Source organism: Bos taurus, chromosome 10, assembly GCF_002263795.3.
Source record: "Bos taurus isolate L1 Dominette 01449 registration number 42190680 breed Hereford chromosome 10, ARS-UCD2.0, whole genome shotgun sequence".
In the NCBI taxonomy this organism is placed as follows: domain Eukaryota; kingdom Metazoa; phylum Chordata; class Mammalia; order Artiodactyla; family Bovidae; genus Bos; species Bos taurus.
The window spans coordinates 3,303,151-3,326,702 of record NC_037337.1 but is presented as its reverse complement, the minus strand read 5'-3'; the positions used below and the strand labels follow the sequence as shown (position 1 = coordinate 3,326,702).

Below are 23,552 nucleotides of genomic sequence, written 5' to 3'. Positions count from 1 at the left end.
TGTATATATATATATATGCAAATGAAATGAGTAGGAATTTTTGATCTTATCTCATTGTCTGCTCCAGAAGCCACAGGTAGCATTTTTTTTTATCTTAATAAATAACTTTAGAAATAAATCTTAACATAAATTAGAGCAACTCAAGCTTACTGAGTAGAAAACAACTTAGGAAGCACTTCCTAAGTCCCTGAGGAGAATAGATTTCTATTAGTCTCCTCATTTAACATGTATGATTTTGTCTTTTTTGGCCTGTGAATTTTTGGGGATTTTTGGTGGGGGATGAGTAGGTGGGGAGCTATGTTCCAATCTAATTAAGTCATAGGACATGAAGAACAAAACTTAAATATTAGAATTAACCACTTATCCTTTTATGCAACAACTACTGACTGATGGCTGGCATGCCTCCAGGTACCAGGCACACGGAAAATCAAAGCCACCATGCTGCCCTGGTGGAGCCAAGCTGGGATCATTCACACCACACTCCATGCAAACAGGAGCATGAGCCTCGCTGCCCTGCCTCAGGTGACTTGCAGCTGACAGTTACTAGACTTACTGGACCCCAGCTTCTTGTGCTAGGTACTGGGGAGGTGTGCACTTATCTCTTTCAACTGTGTTTGCCACAGGGCATTATCCTGAGACAGGCTCTGGCCAGTCAACAATAATGAGCCTCATGATTATAAAATAATGGGCTCGGAGAATTAAGGACGCTATCAATTATCCAAGTGCTAATCATTTGTCTGGCAAGATGCCAATGGCCTTAGCAGAACTTGCTTTCTGGACGATTCCAATCAGCCCTGTGGCAGTCATCTACAGGTCTCTGATGACAGCCCACCCCATGAGGCTCACGACTGCTCAGAGAGAGGAGCCAAAGCCTGTGCCCAAAGGGGAGGATGGGGTCAGACTCAGTGACCTGGCCTCGTCACCACAGGCGCCACGATGGTGAGAAGGACTGGAGCTGATCGGTAAGGTACTGAAAAGATTGCACCCAAACGATCAATGTATATAATTTGATATAATAATGTAATACCATCAGTATTATTTTGGGAGTGTCCAGGCATTTCTAAAGTCCTTAAGAGACCAGCACACAGCCTATTTCTCTGCTTTATGGAAGACTAAGACACATCTGAACAATCCTTAACATGGAGATGCCGCCGGCAGCAGCACGAGCTCGCCATCTGACTGAGTCACCTGCCCCTTTGTGCCTCATGGTGATCTTAGAAAAGCCTCATTGGAAGAATGGGGCAGTTTTAGTAGACTACCAGTGACTACGCACTGATAATGAAAACCTGGGGAGCGGAAAGGCCGCTCAGACACTGTACTTCCTTTCAAAGCATACCAAGAAAGTTCATTTCAATTTGAATAGAAGTGGGCAAATTACAGATACTTCTTTTAAAATGTATTCTACCTTAACAAGACTTAACCCACATGTTGGCTTTTTTTTCTTTTCTTTTTGACAATTTCACCTAAATAGGCTGGTTCACTAGTAAGTAACCATAACTCAGGATTTCTTCCTTTCCAACAAAGAAGTCTATAAAAAGGCTATGTAATATATGCTTAAATCAAGAACATCCAAGGCTATGTGCAAAATAGATTGGAAAATGCTTAAGACAAATTACGGCTCTATTGGAAAGGTACAAAAATCTGCAGCATTCAAAAAACAAATTTGTTTGGAGAAAGAACCGTGTTTCAATTTTTAGTTACATCCCACCTATGTGTCTTCAGTACGAAAAAATGTGCCCATCAAAAACACTGGGTAAGGAAACGGAACATTATTTTTACCTAGGTTGAAAACTGCTATGAAAAGATAGTCCTCTGGGGCCAGATCAGGCCCAGCCAAAATGAGACATATCTAGAGCCACTCTGAAGGATCACATGAATGAGGAGGTGGGAAGGGTGAAGCTGTGATGTGACACTAATGTGAAATTCTTATCAGGCTAAAACACCACTAAAGTTTTGGATCTCCTATAAAGCACGTTTTGTGAATATTGTCTTAATTTAATATAAAAATGTTATCAGAACCATGGTACTGTCTGAGAAAGCTGGTGCATACTCAGTCACTTCAGTGGTGTCTGACTTTGTGGACTGTAGCCCTCCAGGCTCCTCTGTCCATGGGATTCTCCAGGCAAGAATACTGGAGTGGGTTGCCATGCCCTCCTCCAGGGGAGATCTTCCTGACCCAGGGATCGAACCTACATCTCCTGTGGCTCCTACACTGCAGCCAGATTTTTTACTGCTGAGCCACTGGGGAAGCTGGTATCTTTGCTAAATAATAGCTTCTTCCTTTACATTCTTCTGAGGAATGCACATGATGTTTAGGGAAAAAGCAGTCATGTTTAAGAGAAATAGCAAGCAAACTTCACGAAAGGTCTTAATTCATAAGAAAATCAAATGGGAAGGCCCATGTTAAGTAACATCAGCTGACTTGATAGAAATAGTCCTGCATATGGAAGCGGAGATAGGGCAAAGGCATAGTATGTTATGATGCTACTTCATTGCATAACAGCAATGAAGACCAGATGGCCCTTACAGGGGCCAATAGTGAGCAGCATGGAAGCCTGTTGCACCCACAGCCCAGTCTACACACTGAAGAACAGGGCTGCAAGGAGACTGTAGATGATTTTCTTAGGCAAAGGAAAGTCATTCTGCCAGTGACTACATTTTAACAGCTTCAACTCTCAATCCATCTCATGATCTGTTCCTCCACAACATCCAGATCAGATTTTTTAATGACTCAGTGTTTCTACTGAGTTACCCACCTGATGTTACCCAAGGTCAGTAAAGTCAAAACCCAGGAGAGCAGACTCCATGACAAATCAAAGGATTTCTTTCACATCTTGTTGAATTATCTTAAGGTGGACACCAGAGATGGGTTTATTTTTTCTTTAAAACATATATAAAAAAGACCTATGCTGGCATCTAGCTAGTACTAGTCAGTATAGCTTAGATCACTGACTAACATTTGGATGACATTTGTACCTAGTACTTGACCCAATACCAACGTTTGATCCTTTGTCACCAAAAATAGTTTATAGCTAGTCCTAAATACAGTATAAAGATTATCTGGAAAAAACTCTCCTGATTTAAACTGTGTCAAATATAAATTCATTGCCTGAACCTCAAAGTAAAACTAGAAAAATCCTTTTAAATTGATAATATCACACTGTGCTTGAAACAAACTTGACAAAAATGACGTTTTCTTTAAGACTGGGAGTCAGCAGTACTCTGTGACAACCTAGAGGGGTGGGAGGCACCAGAATGGAGGGGAGAATGAAAAGGGAGGGGACACACATGTACCATGACTGATTCACGTTGTTTTATGGCAGAAACCAACACAACACTGCAAGGCAATTATTCTCCAATTAAAAACAAATTAATTTAAAAAACCAAAGCTATGGTTTTTGTAGTAGTCATGTATGGATATGAGAGTTAGACCATAAAGAAGGCTGAAGGTCAGAGAACTTATGCTTCTGAACTGTGGTGCTGGAGAAGACTCTTGAGAGTCCCTTGGACAGCAAGGAGATCAAAACAGTCAATCCTAAAGGAAATTAACCCTGAAAATTCATTGGAAGGACTGATGCTGAAGCTGAAGCGCCAAAATTTTGGCCACCTGATGGGAAGAGCTAACTCATTGAAAAAGACCATGATGCTGGGAAACATTGAGGGCAGGAGGAAAAGGTGGCAACAGAGGATGAGATGGTTGGATGGCATCATCGATGCAATAACATGAGTTTGAGCAAACACCAGGAGATAGTAAAAGACAGGGAAGCCTGGCATGCTGCAATCCATGGAGTCACAAAGAGTCGAACATGACTGAGTGACTAAACAACAACAAATTTTTAAAAAAGGGGGTTGGTAGGCAGTATACTTGTTTTATAAAATGCTAGACAGTAACTGTTATAAGCTTTGCAAACCACATATGGTCTCTGTCATACAGTACTCCCAAGTCAGTGATTTAAAAAGGTAAAAACTGTTCTTATTGTGGTTTGTTTGAAAACAAGCAGTGGGTCAAATCTGACTCATGGACCATAGTTTACAAAACCTTGCTTGCAATATCTCAGCACCCTGAGAATATGTCCATTTCCTCAACTCATCCTAATATATGACCCTATACAAAATGATCAAGAAGAAGCAGCGATTAAGACAAAGACCAATCCAGACCAGTTCAGTCCCTCAGTCATGTCAGACTCTTTGTGATGCCACGGACTGCAGGACGCCAGGCTGCCCTGTCCATGACCAACTCCTGGAGATTACTCAAACTCATGTCCATTAAGTCAGTGAAGCCTTCCAAACATCTCATCCTCTGTCGTCCCCTTCTCCTCCTGCCTTCAATCTTCCCCAGCATCAGAGTCTTCTCCAGTGAGTCAGTTCTTCGCATCAGGTGGCTAAAGTATTGGAGTTTCAGCTTCAGCATCAGTCCTTCCAATGAATATTAAGGACAGATTTCCTTTAGGATAGACTGGTTGGATCTCTTTGCAGTCCAAAGGACTCTCAAGAGTCTTCTCCAACACCACAGTTTGAAAGCATCACTTCTTCGCCACTCAGCTTTCTTTTTTTTTTTTAATATAAATTTATGTATTTTAATTAGAGGTTAATTATTTTACAATATTGTATTGGTTTTGCCATACATCAACATGAATCTGCCATGGGTGTACACATGTTCCCCATCCTGAACCCCCCTCCCACCTCCCTCCTTGTACCATCCCTCTCAGTCATCCCAGTTCACCAGCCCCAAGCATCCTGTATCATGCATCAAACCTGGACGGGAGATTTGTTTCATATATGATATTATACATGTTTCAATGCCATTCTCCCAAATCATCCCACCCTCTCCCTCTCCCACAGAGTCCAAAAGACTGTTCTATACATCTGTGTTTCTTTTGCTGTCTCACATACAGGGTTATCATTACCATCTTTCTAAATTCCACATATATGCGTTAGAATACTGTTAGAAAACACAGAAGAACCAGAGACCAAATTGCCAACATCCTCTGGATCATCAAAAAGGCAACAGAGTTCCAGAAAAACATCTATTTTCTGCTTTACTGACTATGCCAAAGCCTTTGACTGTGTGGATCACAATAAACTGTGGAAAATTCTGAAAGAGATGGGAATACCAGACCACCTGATCTGCCTCTTGAGAAATTTGTATGCAGGTCAGGAAGCAACAGTTAGAACTGGACATGGAACAACAGACCGGTTCCAAATAGGGAAAGGAGTACGTCAAGGCTGTATATTGTCACCCTGCTTATTTAACTTCTATGCAGAGTACATCATGAGAAATGCTGGGCTGGAAGAAGCACAAGCTGGCATCCAGACTGCCAGGAGAAATATCAATAACCTCAGATATGCAGATGACACCACCCTTATGGCAGAAAGTGAAGAGGAACTCAAAAGCCTCTTGATGAAGGTGAAAGAGGAGAGTGAAAAAGTTGGCTTAAACTCAACATTCAGAAAACGAAGATCATGGCATCTGGTCCCATCACTTCATGGGAAATAGATGGGGAAACAGTGGAAACAGTGTCAGACTTTATTTTTTTGGGCTCCAAAATCACTGCAGATGGTGACTTCAGCCATGAAACTAAAAGACGCTTACTCCTTGGAAGGAAAGTTATGATCAACCTAGATAGCATATTTAAAAGCAGAGACATTACTTTGCCAACAAAGGTCTGTCTAGTCAAAGCTACGGTTTTTCCAGTGGTCATGTATGGATGTGAGAGTTGGACTGTGAAGAAAGCTGAGCGCCAAAGAATTGATGCTTTTGAACTGTGGTGTTGGAGAAGACTCTTGAGAGTCCCTTGGACTGCAAGGAGATCCAACCAGTCCATTATGAAGGAGATGAGCCCTGGGATTTCTTTGGAAGGAATGATGCTAAAGCTGAAACTCCAGTACTTTGGCCACCTCATGTGAAGAGTTGACTCATTGGAAAAGACTCTGATGCTGGGAGGGATTGGGGGCAGGAGGAGAAGGGGAGGACAGAGGATGAGATGGCTGGATGGCATCGCTGACTCGATGGACGTGAGTCTGAATGAACTCTGGGAGTTGGTGATGGACAGGGAGGCCTGGCATGCTGCGATTCATGGGGTCGCAAAGAGTCGGACACGACTGAGCGACTGAACTGAACTGAACTGATACTGTATTGGTGTTTTTCCTTCTGGCTTACTTCACTCTGTATAATAGGCTCCAGTTTCATCCACCTCATTAGAACTGATTAAATGTATTCTTTTTAATGGCTGAGTAATACTCCATTGTGTATATGTACCACTGCTTTCTTATCCATTCATCTGCTGATAGACATCTAGGTTGCTTCCATGTCCTGGCTATTATAAACAGTGCTGCGATGAACATTGGGGTACATGTGTCTCTTTCAATTCTGGTTTCCTTGGTGTGTATGCCCAGTAGTGGGATTGCTGGGTCATAAGGCAGTTCTATTTCCAGTTTTTTAAGGAATCTCCACACTGTTCTCCATAGTGGCTGTACTAGTTTGCATTCCCACCAACAGTGTAAGAGGGTTCCCTTTTCTCCACACCCTCTCCAGCATTTATTGCTTGTAGACTTTTGGATTGCAGCCATTCTGACTGGTGTGAAATGGTACCTCATAGTGGTTTTGATTTGCATTTCTCTGATAATGAGTGATGTTGAGCATCTTTTCATGTGTTTGTTAGCCATGTGTATGTTTTCTTTGGAAAAATGTCTGTTTAGTTCTTTGGCCCATTTTTTGATTGGGTCATTTATTTTTCTGGAATTGAGCTGCAGGAGTTGCTTGTATATTTTAGAGATTAGCTCTTTGTCAGTTGCTTCATTTGCTATTATTTTCTCCCATTTTGAAGGCTGTCTTTTCACTTTGCTTATAGTTTCCTTTGTGGTGCAGAAGCTTTTAAGTTTAGTTAGGTCCCATTTGTTTATTTTTGCTTTTATTTCCAATATTCTGGGAGATGGGTCACAGAGGATCCTGCTGCGATTTATGTCGGAGAGTGTTTTGCCTATGTTCTCCTCTAGGAGTTTTATAGTTCCTGGTCTTACGTTTAGATCTTTAATCCATTTTGAGTTTATTTTTGTGTATGGTGTTAGAAAGTGTTCTAGTTTCATTCTTTTACAGGTGGTTGACCAGTTTTCCCACTTTCTTTATAGTCCAATTCTCACATCCATACATGACTACTGGAAAAACCATACCTTTGACTAGGTGGACCTTTGTAGGCAAAGTAATGTCTCTGCTTTTTAATATGCTGTCTAGATTGGTCATAACTTTTCTTCCAAGGAGCATGTGTCTTTTAATTTCATGACTTCAGTGATAGCTCAGTTGGTAAAGAATGTGCCCTCAATGCAGGAGACCCTGGTTTGATTCCTGGATTGGGAAAATTCACTGGAGAAGGGAAAAAGCTACCCACTCCAGTATTCTGGCTTGGAAAACTAGTCCATGGGGTTGCAAAGAGTCAGACAGGACTGAGCGATTGTCACAATCCAGATCAGACCTCCAATAAAAACTTAAACTAGATAAAGGGCTATGACAAAGGGTAATGTTATCTTTCAAAGGGCTTACTTAGACTTCTGTATTGTTCTTACTGAAAATAGAATCATTACAAGGAACCAAATCCTGGTGTTTCAAAACTCATGAGACTTCTTTCTGGAAGGCTGTGGTCAGGATTCTGGGAAGTTCCACAGACCAGGGGGAGCAGCACTTGCTGTAGGCATTCCTCACAGGAGTGGGACTAGGGTGTTTATATTAGTCATGTATGGATACTTTCATGTATGGAACATGTATGGATACATGTTCAGGAGGCTTTCGGGAGTGCCCGTGACATGGAGCGTGCTGTGGGCCTGCAGTGGAGTGGCAGGGAGAACAGCAGTGGTCCTTGTGAAAGGAAAGATGGAATGCTGTAGAAGGCACACGCATTTCTGTGCCAGGGTTTCTCTGCACCGTGGAGTTCTCTCTCTAATGTCACCTTGGGTGGCTTCCCTCTGCCTTCCCTTGGCAAACCCCAGCCAGTGCTCGGAGCCACACAGATGCTGAGAGCCTCTAAAGCAACCCCCAAGATCAACGACCGAGAAACTCTATCAGAAGTCTGTGACTCCAGCAGAGTCAATGAAGATCCTTCTGGGCTGAACACAGAGAGGCGTTGCTAGCAGCACTGTGCCAGGCCTGTCATGATTCTGTGCGGCTGTCTGCCTGCCTGTCCAGCACACAAGAGAGGATTCAGATTTCCAAGACCAATGTCCCTGCCCGCTTCAAAAGCTCACCAAGTGCTAGTTTTGCCCCTGCTTGAAAGAAATGTCAAATTAACGGAGTTCCTCATTAACCCCTCTTAACTTACTAAAGAGTAAAGCTCTTGCCATTGAACTCATTTTTAGAAGATGATAAAATAAAGACATACAAATTCTTTTCGACATTGAACAGACATTCCCATTAGTAGTATTTTTCAAACCGACTCTTCTAGGGTTCAGCTTTAATACATGAAGTCACTCATGCAGTGTTCCAAACTAGCCTTCTGTTGTCCTGACTCATGGGTAAACATTTGTGTGGAATCATTTATAAGTCTTCATGGGGAGATGGTAGTGGTATCAATCTTGACCTGACAGAATTAGATGACTTGTAAGGTCTCCTCTGACCCAGATATTACAGGGCTCTGGACTCTGGGCTCAAGGTGGTACTAGATCTGGTTTTTATTCTCGAGAAGTTGAGCTCAGCTGGGGCATTTATAACTACCCCCATTCGCACAGATACAGAGTACCACAGGTGCTCAAAGAATACTGGGAGAAAACTCATCCCCTCACCCAAGCAGGACCAGGTCAAAGTTTTGCTCATATTATACAAAGACAAATAACTACAATCCCTTTTTAGTTCTTCCTCAAGACCACATCAAACCTGTCTAACAAGGCACCTTGAGTCCCTTTGCCATCCAGCCACCCACTATCACACCTCTACCCAAATACCTGCTCCATCATGAGAAATGCCAATGACCTCAGGAGGGTTAAAAGAACAGGGATCCTGATGATACACACATGGATGGTGGATGAGAAGAGGAACACAAAATATCAGTATTTCAGAAATGAAGATTCCTTAAACAGGAATACAGAACTTGACAGAGTGGCCTCTTAATTCATAGTGACACCTCTGAGCTTCTTAGAACTTATTAAACAAAAACGCCTGACTAACTACTAGAAAGCAGATGACCATAATAACAGTAGCGAAGTAACTCTAAGAAATTCATCCCTTTTCAGACATAGAACAAGCCAGAAATTCTAAGGGCTGGCCACCACTAAACCAGATTAAAACTACTGATCAAAGCTGATCTTTCTGTACTTGATGCTTCATTTAGTAAGGCTTTCTGGGATAAAAACATAAAACCACCTCAAAGTAATAAAATTCAGGATAATTCTCCATTGCTTCAGAGCCTCTCTCCAGTTTTATTCAAAAACAGACTGCATATGATCTCTAATATGCCCAATCACATGAAATATTGGGTACTATTTCTTTAAATCAAGAAAGTTTCTGAATTTAAGTTTCCACTGTGAACACTGGCAAAGATATTTTCTGCGAATGCAACTCAATTTGAATACACTGTGCCTTTCACTGTGGCTTTCGTACTTGCAGGCTATCATTCTTACATGAGCTAGTTACATGAGTTTTGTGAGAGGTTCTAAAGCTATAACAATCGACCCCATGGACTGCAGCCTACCAGGCTTCTCCATCCATGGGATTTTCCAGGCAAGAGTACTGGAGTGGGGTGCCGTTGCCTTCTCCGGTAGATATCACAAAGTCTGCTAAAACTTATTTTTAAATTGCATCTTCTGTTAGGGCTTCCCAAGTGGTGCCAGTGGTAAAGAATTCACTTGCCGATGCAGGAGACACGGGAGATACGGCTTCAATAGAGTACATTTTGCGTAACACAGACGAACTCTTAGAACGTGAGATCTCTAAGAAGAAACCTCAATGTAAAGGCACTGGGTACTAGTCACTCAAAAATATTTTGCCCCTGAGCCACTGTGAAGCTCCGAGTGTGGAATGTCAATTGCCATGTCCCTGTGATTAACACTCTGAAGAACGATCAAACAAGAGTCATCTGGTCAGGTAGCCCATAGCCCGAGCATCACTGTTTCAAAGTCATGACTATGGACTGTCATAAAATCTAGCAAGCTCATACAAAGAAGAGGGGGAGACTGGTTTTTAACAATCTTTACCTACCTCCTTAAAACAGGCTCAGGCATGTTACAGATGCTTGCCTTTGGTCATGAAGAGAGCTGTGGATTAATTAAATCAAATTGTTACCTCAACTTAGGAAGGGGAGTATCAAGTGAGGAACATCTTCACCTTAAGTGCAAAAATGACAGATAGCATTCGGACTTCATCTTTCATAGCTACTACAATTATCAAAGCAATACAAGAACTAGAAAAGTATTTCAGTTGAGCTGAAAAAACAATCTCCTTTGCTTCCATCTCTGTTACTAGAAAATAGTGGTTACTAGAAAAGCAAGACTTCAGGGTAGGAAAAGGGTAGGAAGGAGAATCACATGAAACAGGAAACTTAACAAGAGATTCAAGTCTCTTCAAAGAGTCCACAGTCCACTGGGTATGTGTAGGTGGCTTTCATCTTGTAAGGCTTTGGGAGGCAAGGCTGATTTAGAGAAAGGCAAATGGACAAGGTTTCAGTGTGTTCAAAAAAACAGGAAAGAAAATGAAAAGAGAAGCCTCAGAAAATATTTGCCAGTCATATAGCTGATAAAGAACCAGAAGCTAGAATATATAAAGACCTTTTACAATTTAATAAGATAAATGACCCAGTTCTAAAAATGTTAAGACTAAACAGATATTTTACCAAAAAAGATACACAAATGGCTGGTGATCACATGAAAAGATGTTCATCATCACTAACCATTAGAGAACTGTAAATTAAAACAAGACCACTTGAAACCACTTGAAACTCACTAGAAAGATTATATGATTAGGTAACAAAAATAAGCTGAAACTCCAATACTTTGGCCACTTGATGCAAAGAACTGACTCATTGGAAAAGACCCTGATGCTGGGAGGGATTGGGGGCAGGAGGAGAAGGGGATGACAGAGGATGAGATGGTTGGATGGCATCACTGCCATGATGGACATGAGTTTCAGTAAACTCTGGGAGTTGGTGATGGACAGGGAGGCCTTTCCACCTTTTCTCCTTCTATTTGCCATGAAGTAATGGGGCCAGATGGCATGATCTTAGCTTTTTTAATATTTTTTTAATGTGTCTGGTTACAAAGAGTTGGGCACAACTGAATGACTAACATATGGATACAGAAGATGCGGTACATGTATACAATAGAATATTAGTCATAAAAAAGGATGAAATAATGCCATTTGCATCAGTGTGCATAGACCTAGAGATTATCATACTAAGTGAAATTAGAGAAAAACAAATACATGATATCACTTATAAGTGGAATCTAAAAAATTATACAAATGAACCTATTTACAAAACAAAAAGAGACTCAGGCTTTGAAAACAAACTTACACTTATCAAAGAAAAAGATGGGGGGAGGGATAAATTCAGAGTTTGGGATCAATATATATACATTATTATATATAAGACAGATAACAAGGACTTGTATAGCACAAAGAACTCTACTCAACAGTCTATAATAACCTATATGGGAAAAGAATCTGATAAAGAATATATATACACACACACATATATATATATATATATATAACTTAATCATTTTGCTGTACACCTGAAACAAATACAATATTGTAAATCAGCTGTACTCTAATATAAAATAAAATGAAGTTTTAAAAAGCTACAATTAAAAGATAAATAAAGGATATGAAGCTTGAAAGGAAACAGAACATAGACAATCCTATAGGCAAGAAGGGAAAACTTGTGCTTTTGCCAAACAAGCCCCACTGGATGTCTAAGAAATACACTAATTTTCTTAAAGACACAACAGCTTGACTGTCAGGACATCTACATTTAGACTTTACAATCTTTCTTTTTATCTGGCATGGTGGTTCTGAAGCTGGAGAGAAGAAGGACGTTGCCCAGAAGCGCGTACACACACTCTGCATAATGTACTATACACAGATGACCAAAGGGTTTTCCAAAATGGGAAGACGCTCAGAGCGCATAGTGCATAGAATCTGGACATTGGCAAGAATGTCAGGATACGAGGACTGAGACGAGGTGACTGCATTGCGAGGTTGGATTGCTGAGCTGCTCGGCTTCTCATTTGTTTCTGCTTGAACATAACCACTGCTGGTATTTTCAAACTGTACTCAATCAGACCAGGATCTCAAAGGACCTTGCAAACAAATATTAATCCTCATTGTTATCTCAGGAGACAGACCTAAAGACAAATCCTATCTACATAGGAATAAAGATAAAATCGAGTTGGAGAGAGTTCTGGCTTTCTTTCTGTAAGACTTTAACAACCAATCTATTTGGCAAACATTATACTGAGCATTGATGCTTTGTGAGGCACAGATGCACGATGAATGCTTTCAAACTGCCGACTTTTATAACTTGAAAGGGCCCATTTTAGAGTTGTGACTCACTTATGAGCCTGAAAATGCTATATCCGTATGTATGAATCAGACCCTGGAAGTATAAGTTTACAAAGTATTACATTACCATCAACCACAGATTACAAACCCATTGATGAAATGCTTAGTTTACTTAGCAACAGCTGAAACTTAAGTGGTGAAAAATAATCTAATTATCCAGGATATGGCAATAAATCAAGGTGCTGGCAGGATGCTTCCTAAGCACTGTGATGCCTAGTTTATAACTACTTCTACAACTATCAAAGAAAATTGATCACAGGTACCATGTTTCAAATTTAAGTAAATCAACAGGAATTGAGGCATCTCTGGGGATCAGGGCTTGAAAAAGGATAGGTCTCCGGGTGATTTCCTAAAGATGTAAAAACTAAATCACATGTGGAAGATCAGGAAAACAAGCTTGTGTTCTATGTAGCTTCTCACTTTGCACTCCCCTACGTGTGATCTTATTTAAATAATAAAAATAAATAAATAGAACAAATGAGACTTTCAGATCCCATCTACCTCTGTTCTTGAGAAACTGGTTTGCTGCTGCTGCTGCTAAGTCGCTTCAGTCGTGTCCGACTCTGTGCGACCCCATAGACAGCAGCCCATCAGGCTCCCCCATCCCTGGGATTCTCCAGGCAAGAACACTGGAGTGGGTTGCCATTTCCTTCTCCAATGCATGAAAGTGAAAAGTGAAAGTGAAGTCGCTCAGTCATGTCCGATTCTTAGCAATCCCATGGACTGCAGCCCACCAGGCTCCTCCGCCCATGGGATTTTCCAGGCAAGAGTACTGGAGTGGGGTGGCATTGCCTTCTTTGAGAAACTGGTTTATATCATACTGAAAAACTAAAGCAAATGAAAACTTTTTTGAAATGAGAAATTGGAAAATTAGAACACAGATCACTTAACCATTTAAATACCTTATTACTTATTGAAACTTCAGGTTCAGTTTTATGTTAAATTGTCCTCTATATAGAGGAAGTTGTAAATGTATATGATTTTAGAGTGACAGGTTCACCTCTAGTTATAAAAAGGTAACGTTCACAATGGTTAATTAATTTCCTAGATGTAAACAGGTTTAGTCCCTGGGTTGGGAAGATCCCCTGGAGGAGGAAATGACAACCTGCTCAGTATTCTTGCCTGGAAAATTCCATAGACAGAGTAGCCTGGTGGGCTACAGTCCAAGGGGTTGCAAAGGGCTGGACATGACTGAGCGACTGAGAACACAAACAACTACCATTCTAAATTTGGTTATTTTGGTTTTCAGGAATAAGGGTATTCATTTTATCTTAGTATGGATAAAATTTAGATGATTGATACTCAGGGTTCATATTCAATAGAAAGTGGAGGCCCAAATCAGATGTCCTTTATGAATAGGCGCTAAAAGGATAAAAATCTGTTTAGTTACAAAATAAGATATTCTAATTCTACCAGGATTTTCCTTAGCAAGTCCCCCTTCATAATACTGATGCCTGAATACATAACCAATCCTTGTGTTAAAAACAGCAGGCTGATGTATAGAATAGTCTTGTGGACTCTGTGGGAGAGGGAGAGGGTGGGATGATTTGGGAGAATGGCATTGAAACATGTATAATATCATATATGAAATGAGTCGCCAGTCCAGGTTCGATGCACGATACTGGATGCTTGGGGCTGGTGCACTGGGACGACCCAGAGGGATGGTATGGGGAGGGAGGAGGGAGGAGGGTTCAGGATGGGGAACACGTGTATACCTGTGGCGGATTCATGTTGATATATGGCAAAACCAATACAATATTGTAAAGTTAAAAAATAAAATTAAATTAAAAAACAAAACAAAACCCAGCAGGCTGGGCAGGCTGAATTGTATGTTGTACAAGGTTTCATTATGGACATGATTTGATGGTGATATTCCACAATATCCCACAGTATAATAAAGTAAGTTTCAACTGCATTTCAGAAATCACCTTCAAGCAATTAACAGAAATTAACTATAAGTGACAGAGGTTTTTTTTTTTAGGCATTATCATCTACTTTATTCTTGGATCTTGTCTCCAGAATTTAAAAAGTCCAAATTATGGACTCTGTGGGAGAGGGAGAGGGTGGTAAGATTTGGGAGAATGGCATTGAAACATGTGAAATGTCATGTATGAAACGAGATGCCAGTCCAGGTTCAATGCACGATGCTGGATGCTTGGGACTGGTGCACTGGGACGACCCAGAGGGATGGTATGGGGAGGGAGGAGGGAGGAGGGTTCAGGATGGATTTTCTTTTAAAAATTTAAAATAAATTAAAAAAAAAATAAAAATAAAACCAGCTTGAACATCAAAAAAAAAAAAAAAAAGTCCAAATTGATTAATGGAAGAAATGAAACGTGCTTTTAAGACACTGAATGGTAGATTCTAAACGCAATTGAAACTCCATTCCTCAGGTTGTCTAGGATAATTTAAAAAGTAAGTAACAAATTTATTTTCATCTGTTTTTAGTAATGGAAAGAATTTATTCTTAATCCACCTAAAATGCAGTTTAGATGATAAGAAGCTATTTAAAATAAATTTTATTGTTTGCTTCTCCAATTTTCCCACTTTGAAAAAAAAAAGCAAAGTATTCTTAAGTCATTTTTAGAAAAATTTCTCTCTACTAGTGCCTATTAGTTAATGCATACTTAAATGCTCTTAGAGATAAAACAATGAGCTGAATAAAAACAGTGTTTCTGGCTACAATGTCTTAACTAAAGGAATCTTTTCCAGTGACAGAAACAGTTCCTAGCATCTCTAGTTTATTACAGACTTCCACAATGGTTGCTTTTCAGCTTGGTAACATTGCCACCTTTCTTTCCCCCTTCTTCAGCTCCACCCCAAAGTTGACCCCTCACCCACATTATAAAACTTGCAGCCAAAAGCAAAAGAATATATTGAACAAAGAAATATTTTTAAAAATTCTCAAACTGTGTAGAAAGTTACAACGCACCCTTCTTTATGTAGCACAGAGCTGGCCCACAGGATCCAGCCCCCACCGCTTTCAAAACAGCTCCTCACCTTCCTTTGAAACAGCGTTCAGTGAAACACACTTTGGGATGAACACTAACCTATGCCATCTTCACAGAGCCAGTAAAGTCTGAAAAAGTGTAAGTCAGGATGCGATAATCCCAATTTTCAGGACCATGATCTCTGGAAGACAGACTTCTTTTAATACAAATGCTCCTGAAGTTTCTCTGAAACAGCCTGAGGCCACACTTCCCAGGGTGCTTCAAAAAGGAGTGTTCTTTGCAGGTCTGATGTCCACAACACAAGGCCAGACCAGAATCAGAGAGAGGGATGCTGTGATCTGGTCTCAGGCAGCCTCCTCCTGACAAATGGAGGCCACAGAAATGATGCCAGATATTTGCCACTCTGCTTCCTCTTATCAAAGAAAGAAAGAAAGAGAGAGAGAGAGCGGCAGGAGGGAGGGAAGGAGGGCAGGAGGGGAGAAAGAAAGGGAAAAAAGGAAAAATTCTTGAATACAGGCAAATCAGAGGTACATGGAAAGTAATGTCAGGAATAGATGCCTCCTATGGGAGGCCTCCTCATCAGTGGAGAACATTTTCCAGAAACGTCTATGTGTGCTGTACTTGGTAGAAGGGGACAGATAGGTTTGCAAAACAAACTGCTTCAGAAAGCCATCTGCCTGTCTCTCTCTCTCCCCAAAGCTCTCTCCTTAAAAAAAATATTTTTAGAGTTATTCTAATTAAGAAGAGAAGTTCTGTCGGGTGTGAATACCTTTTATATGGAAAGAATGTTTGGAGGGCTCAAAGATGGGCCTGGTAGAGCTCATATAAATCCAAATTCCAAACCAAATAACAGGAGATTTGTGTATTATATTTCAGTATTGCAAATTTCACAAAAGAAAGGAAGGCAGGCCAGAAAGCAAGCAGCTAAGGAAGAGAAATACGCAGGCTACATCACATTCAAAATTAACTTGCGAAAACAAAGCAAATTTTTAAAATATCTTTGTATCTTACAAGTTATAGTCTAGAGATCTGTGCAACAAAATGGGAAATTTAATGAAAAACAGAATGGGGAAAATCTCCTACTATCACAACACTGGTTAATGATTTTCTTCTCTACACTTGTATAATTATAAAATGTTATCTTTGGAAGAGAAAACTTTATAAATCCATGTAGTTTTCAATGAGGTATCCAAGGCAGAAAGAAGCAAATTGGTTGGCCCAAGGTTGTTCAGCCTCTAAATTGCTGACACTAAGCCCCAGTGTCCGAGTCACGAGTCCGGGCTTGCTCCCTTCCCCAACGCATGGATTTGGTCTAGTTAGGTAACTCTTGGCTACAGACTCATTCCTGATATGAAACAACAATTTTCGCTTTCTTGTGCCTCTTTATATGAAAACAGGGAAGGTCTGTCATCTAATAACCTCAGTGTGTTAAAAAACCACACATACTTTGGGATGTGAAAAGATTTGACACAGCTTGCCTCGGGCTTTCTGTATTTGGGGACAATGGATCAAAAAGTTAAGATGAACCATTTTGAAAAGGAAATGAATGACATGTGCAGGATACTGAAGCTATGTTATGTAATTGGCCCTTAGGAAGCAGATGCAGTAGGGACCAGATGCACTAAACGTACATATTGCTCGATTATGCTTTTACCTCCAATGTTACATTGTTATGCACCATTTTGGGGCTTCCCTGGTGGCTCAGACAGTAAAGAATCTGCCTGTGATGCGGGAGACCTGGGTTGATGCCCAGGTTGAGAAGGTCCGCTGGGGAAAGGAATGGATACCCACTCCAGTATTCTTGCCTGGAGAATTCCATGGACAGAGGAGCTTGGCGGGCTACAGCACCTGGGTTCGCAAAGAGTCAGACATGACTGAGCAACTAACGCTTTAACACTATGCACAACTTTAAAGTAAGAGTCATCTTCATAGACCACACAGGTATATCAACTCAAGTTTACCATATTGATTCTCCAAGTGTTACAGGTACAGCTGCTCCAGAAAATATCATAAGCCTCTAAGTACCATGATTGCTAGGAAACAAAGCACACCATAAGGAGTCTACCTTTCTTTAAAAGGAAAATCTTTAATCCCTCAAATATTGTATTTATGTAGAGAAGTTTTAAAAAAGATTCAGATACTTAGTAATAAAACCTAGTCACTAGGGAATTTCTCATAAAAGCAGGTGGACTCAACAAACACACAGGCCTCAGCTCCCTCCCTAAACCTTCTTAAAATGGCTAGACAGCAAACAAAAAAGCACAACTCCTTCCTGGGTTATGAGTGACAAGACAGAAATAAAGTAGCTAGAAAGCCAACTGACAAGTGGTAAGTGGCTTACCTGACTTGAGATATGAGAATTCTAGACCCGGATTGGTCAGAAAGCCGCCATATCTGCACTGAGAACCAGCAACCTCGCTCCTCCCTCCATACACACACTAAAGAATTAGGAATTCTCGGCACCAGTACCTCAGTGACAGCAGACAATGATGGAGCTTTCAGTGAAAGGACAGGTTGAAATATTGTACAAAAGCAGTTAGACACCCTGATTCCTGCTTCTACTCTGTGTTGCTGGTAATGCCTTTCGCCAACCTGGCAGAAGTCTGCAAGTTTCTTGTCTGGAGAGGTAAAACCCAAGGTCTGTTGGCTGACTACAGGGCATTATGCACTGGAGAGAGCCAGCCTAACTCCACTGCAACTAGGAAGATAAATAACTATTATATTCACATACTAAATGAAACCTCTTCTTTCTGTCCCATCTTTCAATTTCCACAATACTGTCACCCAGGCATCTACCTTCATTGCAGGACAGTACCCTGGTGGCTCAGATGGTAAAGAATCCGTCTGCATTGCAGGAGACCTGTGTTTGATCCCTGAGTTTTGAAGAACCCTTGGAAAAGGGAATGGCAACCCACTGCAGTATTCTTGCCTGGAGAATTCCATGGACAGAGGAGCCTGGTGGGCTATAGTCCATGGGGTTGCAGAGAGTCAGACAGGATTGAGTGATTAACACTTTCACTTTTCACTTTCAAAACAGATTTCCCATGAGTCAGTTGGATTATTCAGAGAAAAATAAAACTATGTAAAGATACTGAAATTGATGTTCTACGCTCCCACCCTAATCACCATGTAGTGAAGTCCACGGTTGACAAATTCTAGATCTGTACAGAAAGCCTCTAATCAGGTCTTTAGTTCCTCGATCTTAAGTATAAGGGGACTGCTAAAGTTACCTAAATACTGAAGGAAAGCTTCTAAAAGAGACTGAAGCCAAAACAAAAACAAACAAAAACCCAGAAAAGTACATCTCTGGGGAAACGGAAAATACACAAAGGGAAAAAATATTAAAGATTATCATTAACATCTCTAAAGAAATTAAACAGAACATTTATGAATAAAAAAGTGTGATGCTAGTTTAAAAAATGGGCATTTGAAGAGCAAATATGAGACAATGGAAATTAATATATAGTAAAGAAGTAATAAAATTCCGAAAGAAAGACCTTGAAAGAAAAATTGAGATTATCTTCTATATATGAAACAAAAACAGGTGGAGAACAACACAGAGGGAAATAAGAAAATTATAGAACTCATAGAGAAGGATCAATATCTACACAACAAAAAACAGGAATAAAAATTATTAAATAATTCAAGAAAATTTCCAAGAACTGAAGGAGATTAATTCCAAGATTGGACAGGCTCAATGCATTAAATAGAATAATTACACCATGATATACCCTGGTGCTGGAGAAGGAAATGGCAGTCCACTCCAGTATTCTTGCCTGGAGAATACCATGGACAGAGGAGCCTGGCGGGCTACCGTACACAAGGTCACAAAGAGCTGGACATGACTGAGTGACTGAGCATGCATACCCTGCTGAAATTTTAGATCACTGATCCTAAAAGTTTCCGTCAAAAAAAAAAGATTAAAAAATGAGAACAGCATCAGACTGCCGCACCCTGGATGTCAGAAGGAAATGAAGTCCCCAATGTTTCAAGAGAAATGCTTTTCAAACTAGAGCTTTCCATCCAGCAAGGGAGACTAATGAAGTTGCCATACCTGCAAGGTCTCAAAAAAATATCTCTCACCCACCACCTTTCCTCAGAAGCTACTGGAAGATGAATTTTGTTAAAATGAGGGAATAAGTGAAGAAAGAGGGAAAAATGAGGTTCAAGAAGAAAGATATGAAACATACAAATAAAGCAAAGGAAATCTCCACTTTGACTGACAAGCAGTTTAGAAAGTCCCCAGACATTCAAGTTTGAAGCAAAATTGATAGGTTTTCCCTAATAAATATATAAATCTAGTAAAATTATATTTACATAATGTAGAAGGGTTTACATATGACTTAGTGGTAAGTATATAGAAAATTAGCAAAAACAAAGAAAACTAAATAAAAAACTAAGTAAATAAAAAGGGGTGATTATTAATTTCAAAGAAAATAAAAGGATGTGCAGAAAAGGCAAAATGATTATAATATACCATATAGTTCAACTACAAGTGCAGTTCACACAGTAATAATAATAATGATATAACTATGGAATATAGATGATTGGCGCTTATGTAACTTACTAGGAAGAAAAATTACTTTTTGTGGGGCAAGAGTCAGGAAAGCAATGTGTACATGAAAGTGAAAGACAACTAAAACCCCAACTTCCCAACTTCCCGAAAGATCTAGATGAAAAATCTAGAGGCAGCAGTATAAGCCGGAGAAGGCAACGGCACCCACTCCAGTACTCTTGCTTGGAAAATCCCTTGGACACAGGAGTCTGGTGGGCTGCAGTCTATGGGGTCGCTAGAGTCGGACACGACTGAGCGACTTCACTTTCACTTTCACTTTCATGCATTGGAGAAGGAAATGGCACCCCACTCCAGTGTTCTTGCCTGGAGAATCCCAGGGACGGGGGAGCCTGGTGGGCTGCCATCTATGGGGTCGCACAGAGTTGGACACAACTGAAGCGACTTAGCAGCAGCAGCAGCAGTATAAGCAATATCATTTGGAACTTTGGAAAGTAGTTAACAAAGAAATGGCTAAATGAATTTAAAGTGATTGCTTCTGGAAAGAAGAAATGGGGGAGGTGTGTTCTGGGCTTGTTATTTTTGCAACAGTTTTCATACAGATATTTTTCTTTGTTAAACTATTTGTACATATGTGTATGTACATTTTAGTTTCTTTCAAAAGCTAAATTTAAAAATACCTAGTTACTACAAACACCAACATCCCAATATTTAATAGTTCTATAAACTTCTAAGTCCTTGCTATATGTCTATTGCTAATTTCAACTGGAATTTTCTTCACCAAGGTCACAATAGATTCCCTCTCCAGTTCCTCCCATTTACGTAACAAGTCTATTTTTGCTTGTTTGTTAAATGGCAAGGTTAATATTGCAGATGCTCTAACTGATGAACCCAGACTTGCCAAGCAGTTCTGAGACTGCATCTAGCTCTGCACTACCAGAGCTCTTCAGACAATATATCAAATACACATGGACCCTTCTCACTAACTGCTGAGAGTTCAATAAAACCCAGTATACACCTATAGGCCCCTTATCTATAATCACGTGAACACTGTTAAAAGTAGGCACTGAATCAGCAAAGCACTTTGAGGTATCCCCACTTGTCTCAGCAATAATCAACACTATAACCAAAGAGGCACCAAAGGACTCAGTATTACCATTAGACAAGCATTTCTGATAGGAGTCTCCTACACAATGGGAAGGTCTCCAAGTTCTGATTATAAAGGCAGCAAAAGGCAGCCCTCTACTGAAAACTGGTCAGATTAGAAAGAAAAATACATAACCATCAAGACATTGCTGTATGCAAAATATCTTAAGAAAAGTTCTTTCTCATTCATTTAAAATAAGCTCATGATAGAACCCCACATTTTCAAGCGTAAGTCTCTGCATGTTTCTGGTCTAAAATGTGTTCTTTCTCCCACTTTTAAGGACACTATAAGGCAAATTATGTTCTCAGGAAAAGAAACAAACTTACCTTTCACAAGCTCGGACAGTCCATGCGGCAATTATCCATAATGAGATACTAAAAACCAAGAGTACAGTTCCTGGGCATATAGTCATTAAAGTCTTCATAACAAAACGCGTATTGAAGTTTATCTTATTAAGTGCTCCAATGCTTCTAGAGGAGGCATCAGTGAAAAGTTTGCTATGTAAAAGCATGACTCTGGCAATCAGATAGAGTCTTAAGAACATTGGTATAGATAAAATAATATCCACATCAGCGGTGGTGGTGGATGGGGCATAGGAGAAGGCAAGCCGGGCCGTCCATGTGAACGTATAATTCCCAGGTATGGGATGAATAGCACACACCAGTATTTCCAAGCAGATGAAGAAAATACGCTCATAAGTCATGGCTATTCTCCAGTCATCTGCTCCATTGTCCACCATGAACAACTGAAAAAATAAAGTAGAAAATCAGCTTCAGTATGGCATGAATGGTCCACAAGCGTTAGTGCAGATTTTTAAAATACATCACAGATGACTTTAAGCAATCATGGCGAGCGCTAGGTCTTAACTTCTAAATGCTAGTAGCCAGGTACACTATTTTAAGAAAATGGCATTGGCACAGAAGAACTTTATTTTGTAAAAATTAAGATTACAAACTCACTATACAGGAGCTGAAGCTATTTTGGAGTCTGTGCTCCTGTATAATCATGTCAGTGATATCATTTAAAAATAAGGGACTGGGGCCTATCAGTAATGTACCCCCCCCACCGCCTCCCACCTTAGATGAAGTCAGAAAGACTTGTAACAAGCTGTTCTTCTCCTTGAGGATCTGGATTGAAACCTTGCGCAATTCTAGCCATATTCTCAGTGAAATTTATTTACAGTGCCTGGGCAATTGGGTATACCCTCTAATGCAATAATACAGGAGCATTCTTACAGATAATCTTATTTTTGGCTTCTGAAAGAAAATCACAAGGGACCACAGACAAATGTGGCAAAAACGTTTCTCCCAGCTTCCTTGCTACTGCTCTATATTTTACCTCGTTCTTTCTGCTCTCCCGAAGCCTTCCCTTGGATTATTAATTTGTTTTCCATCTTTCTTTCTATAATAAAGGTTCCTTTCCCCTACTTCTGTCATTCCTCACTCCACAATGAACGAAAACAAAGAAAAGAAAGAAAAAGAAGATAGACAATAAAAGGAACAGAAAAGAATGTTTCCTGTCTTCCCTGGCTGTTCAGTAAACAAGTCCCCCAGGCTCTAGATCACAAACAGCCAGAGGCATCATTTCTGACTGTCACAGTGACTTGTGAAAGCTACTGGCATTTACAGCCAGGAAGCCAGCGGTGCCAAGCTCGCTGTAGTTCTGAGAGTCCCACGCACAAAACAGACCTGTCTGCCCAGAATGCCAACAGTGCTCTCCCACTGAGAGAGATGACATATTCTTTGCCTTTTGGTAGGTAGCCAATTTCTGTAGAAAGCATGAGATGAAAGCAACCCAAGTGAGAACAGTGCGTTCTCAGGTAAGTGAGTTGCAAAGGAAGTTGGCTGAGCAGATCTTTAGGGTGATTGGATTCTATGACCTCTGCTCCTCTGGAGTCAAAATAGTCATCTCCGCACCACTTGCATGCTAAGTTGCTTCAGTCGAGTCCGACTCTTTGCAATCCTATGAACTGTAGCCCACCAGGCCCCTCTGTCCATAGAATTCTCCAGGCAAGAATACTGGAGTGGGTTGCCAAGTTCTCCTCCTCCGCCCAGCACTTAGATGGTAACAAATTCCCATTCTAAGTTAATTGTCCTGCAGGTCACAGCTACTGCCCATTCTGTTGTTCAAACACTGCCATCAGTGCTACTTGCAAGGACAGGAATTTGAGGACCAAATGATCACTTCTTTCTGGTACTTCAAAAAAGTTGGAGAATAAGCAGGATCTCTTATCAAATTTTCAACAAATTATGGCAACATATGGTTTTCTGTATGCCTTTATCATTAACTTTCTACCTAGGGAACTCAGAGGGTTTGATAAATAAATGCTAAAAATTAGAAATGCTAAAAAGTTAAAATTAGACTTTCCAGTTTCCAAGAAAGAAACAGATCATAAATAAAGCC

General features: G+C 40.3%; 1 protein-coding gene across 7 annotated transcripts in view; it reads right to left on the bottom strand.

Annotated features, from left to right (window-relative positions):
* Nucleotides 1–23,552, bottom strand: part of KCNN2 (potassium calcium-activated channel subfamily N member 2) — a 495,496-nt gene that overhangs the window by 101,928 nt on the left and 370,016 nt on the right. For 5 of the 7 annotated variants that reach the window (XM_059890244.1, XM_059890246.1, XM_024997305.2 and 2 more), the window contains 1 exon segment: nucleotides 21,476–21,894. The exons of 1 other annotated variant lie outside the window; for it this stretch is intronic. In XM_059890244.1, coding sequence (XP_059746227.1) covers nucleotides 21,476–21,894 — 419 coding nt within the window. 7 annotated transcript variants of the gene reach the window in all.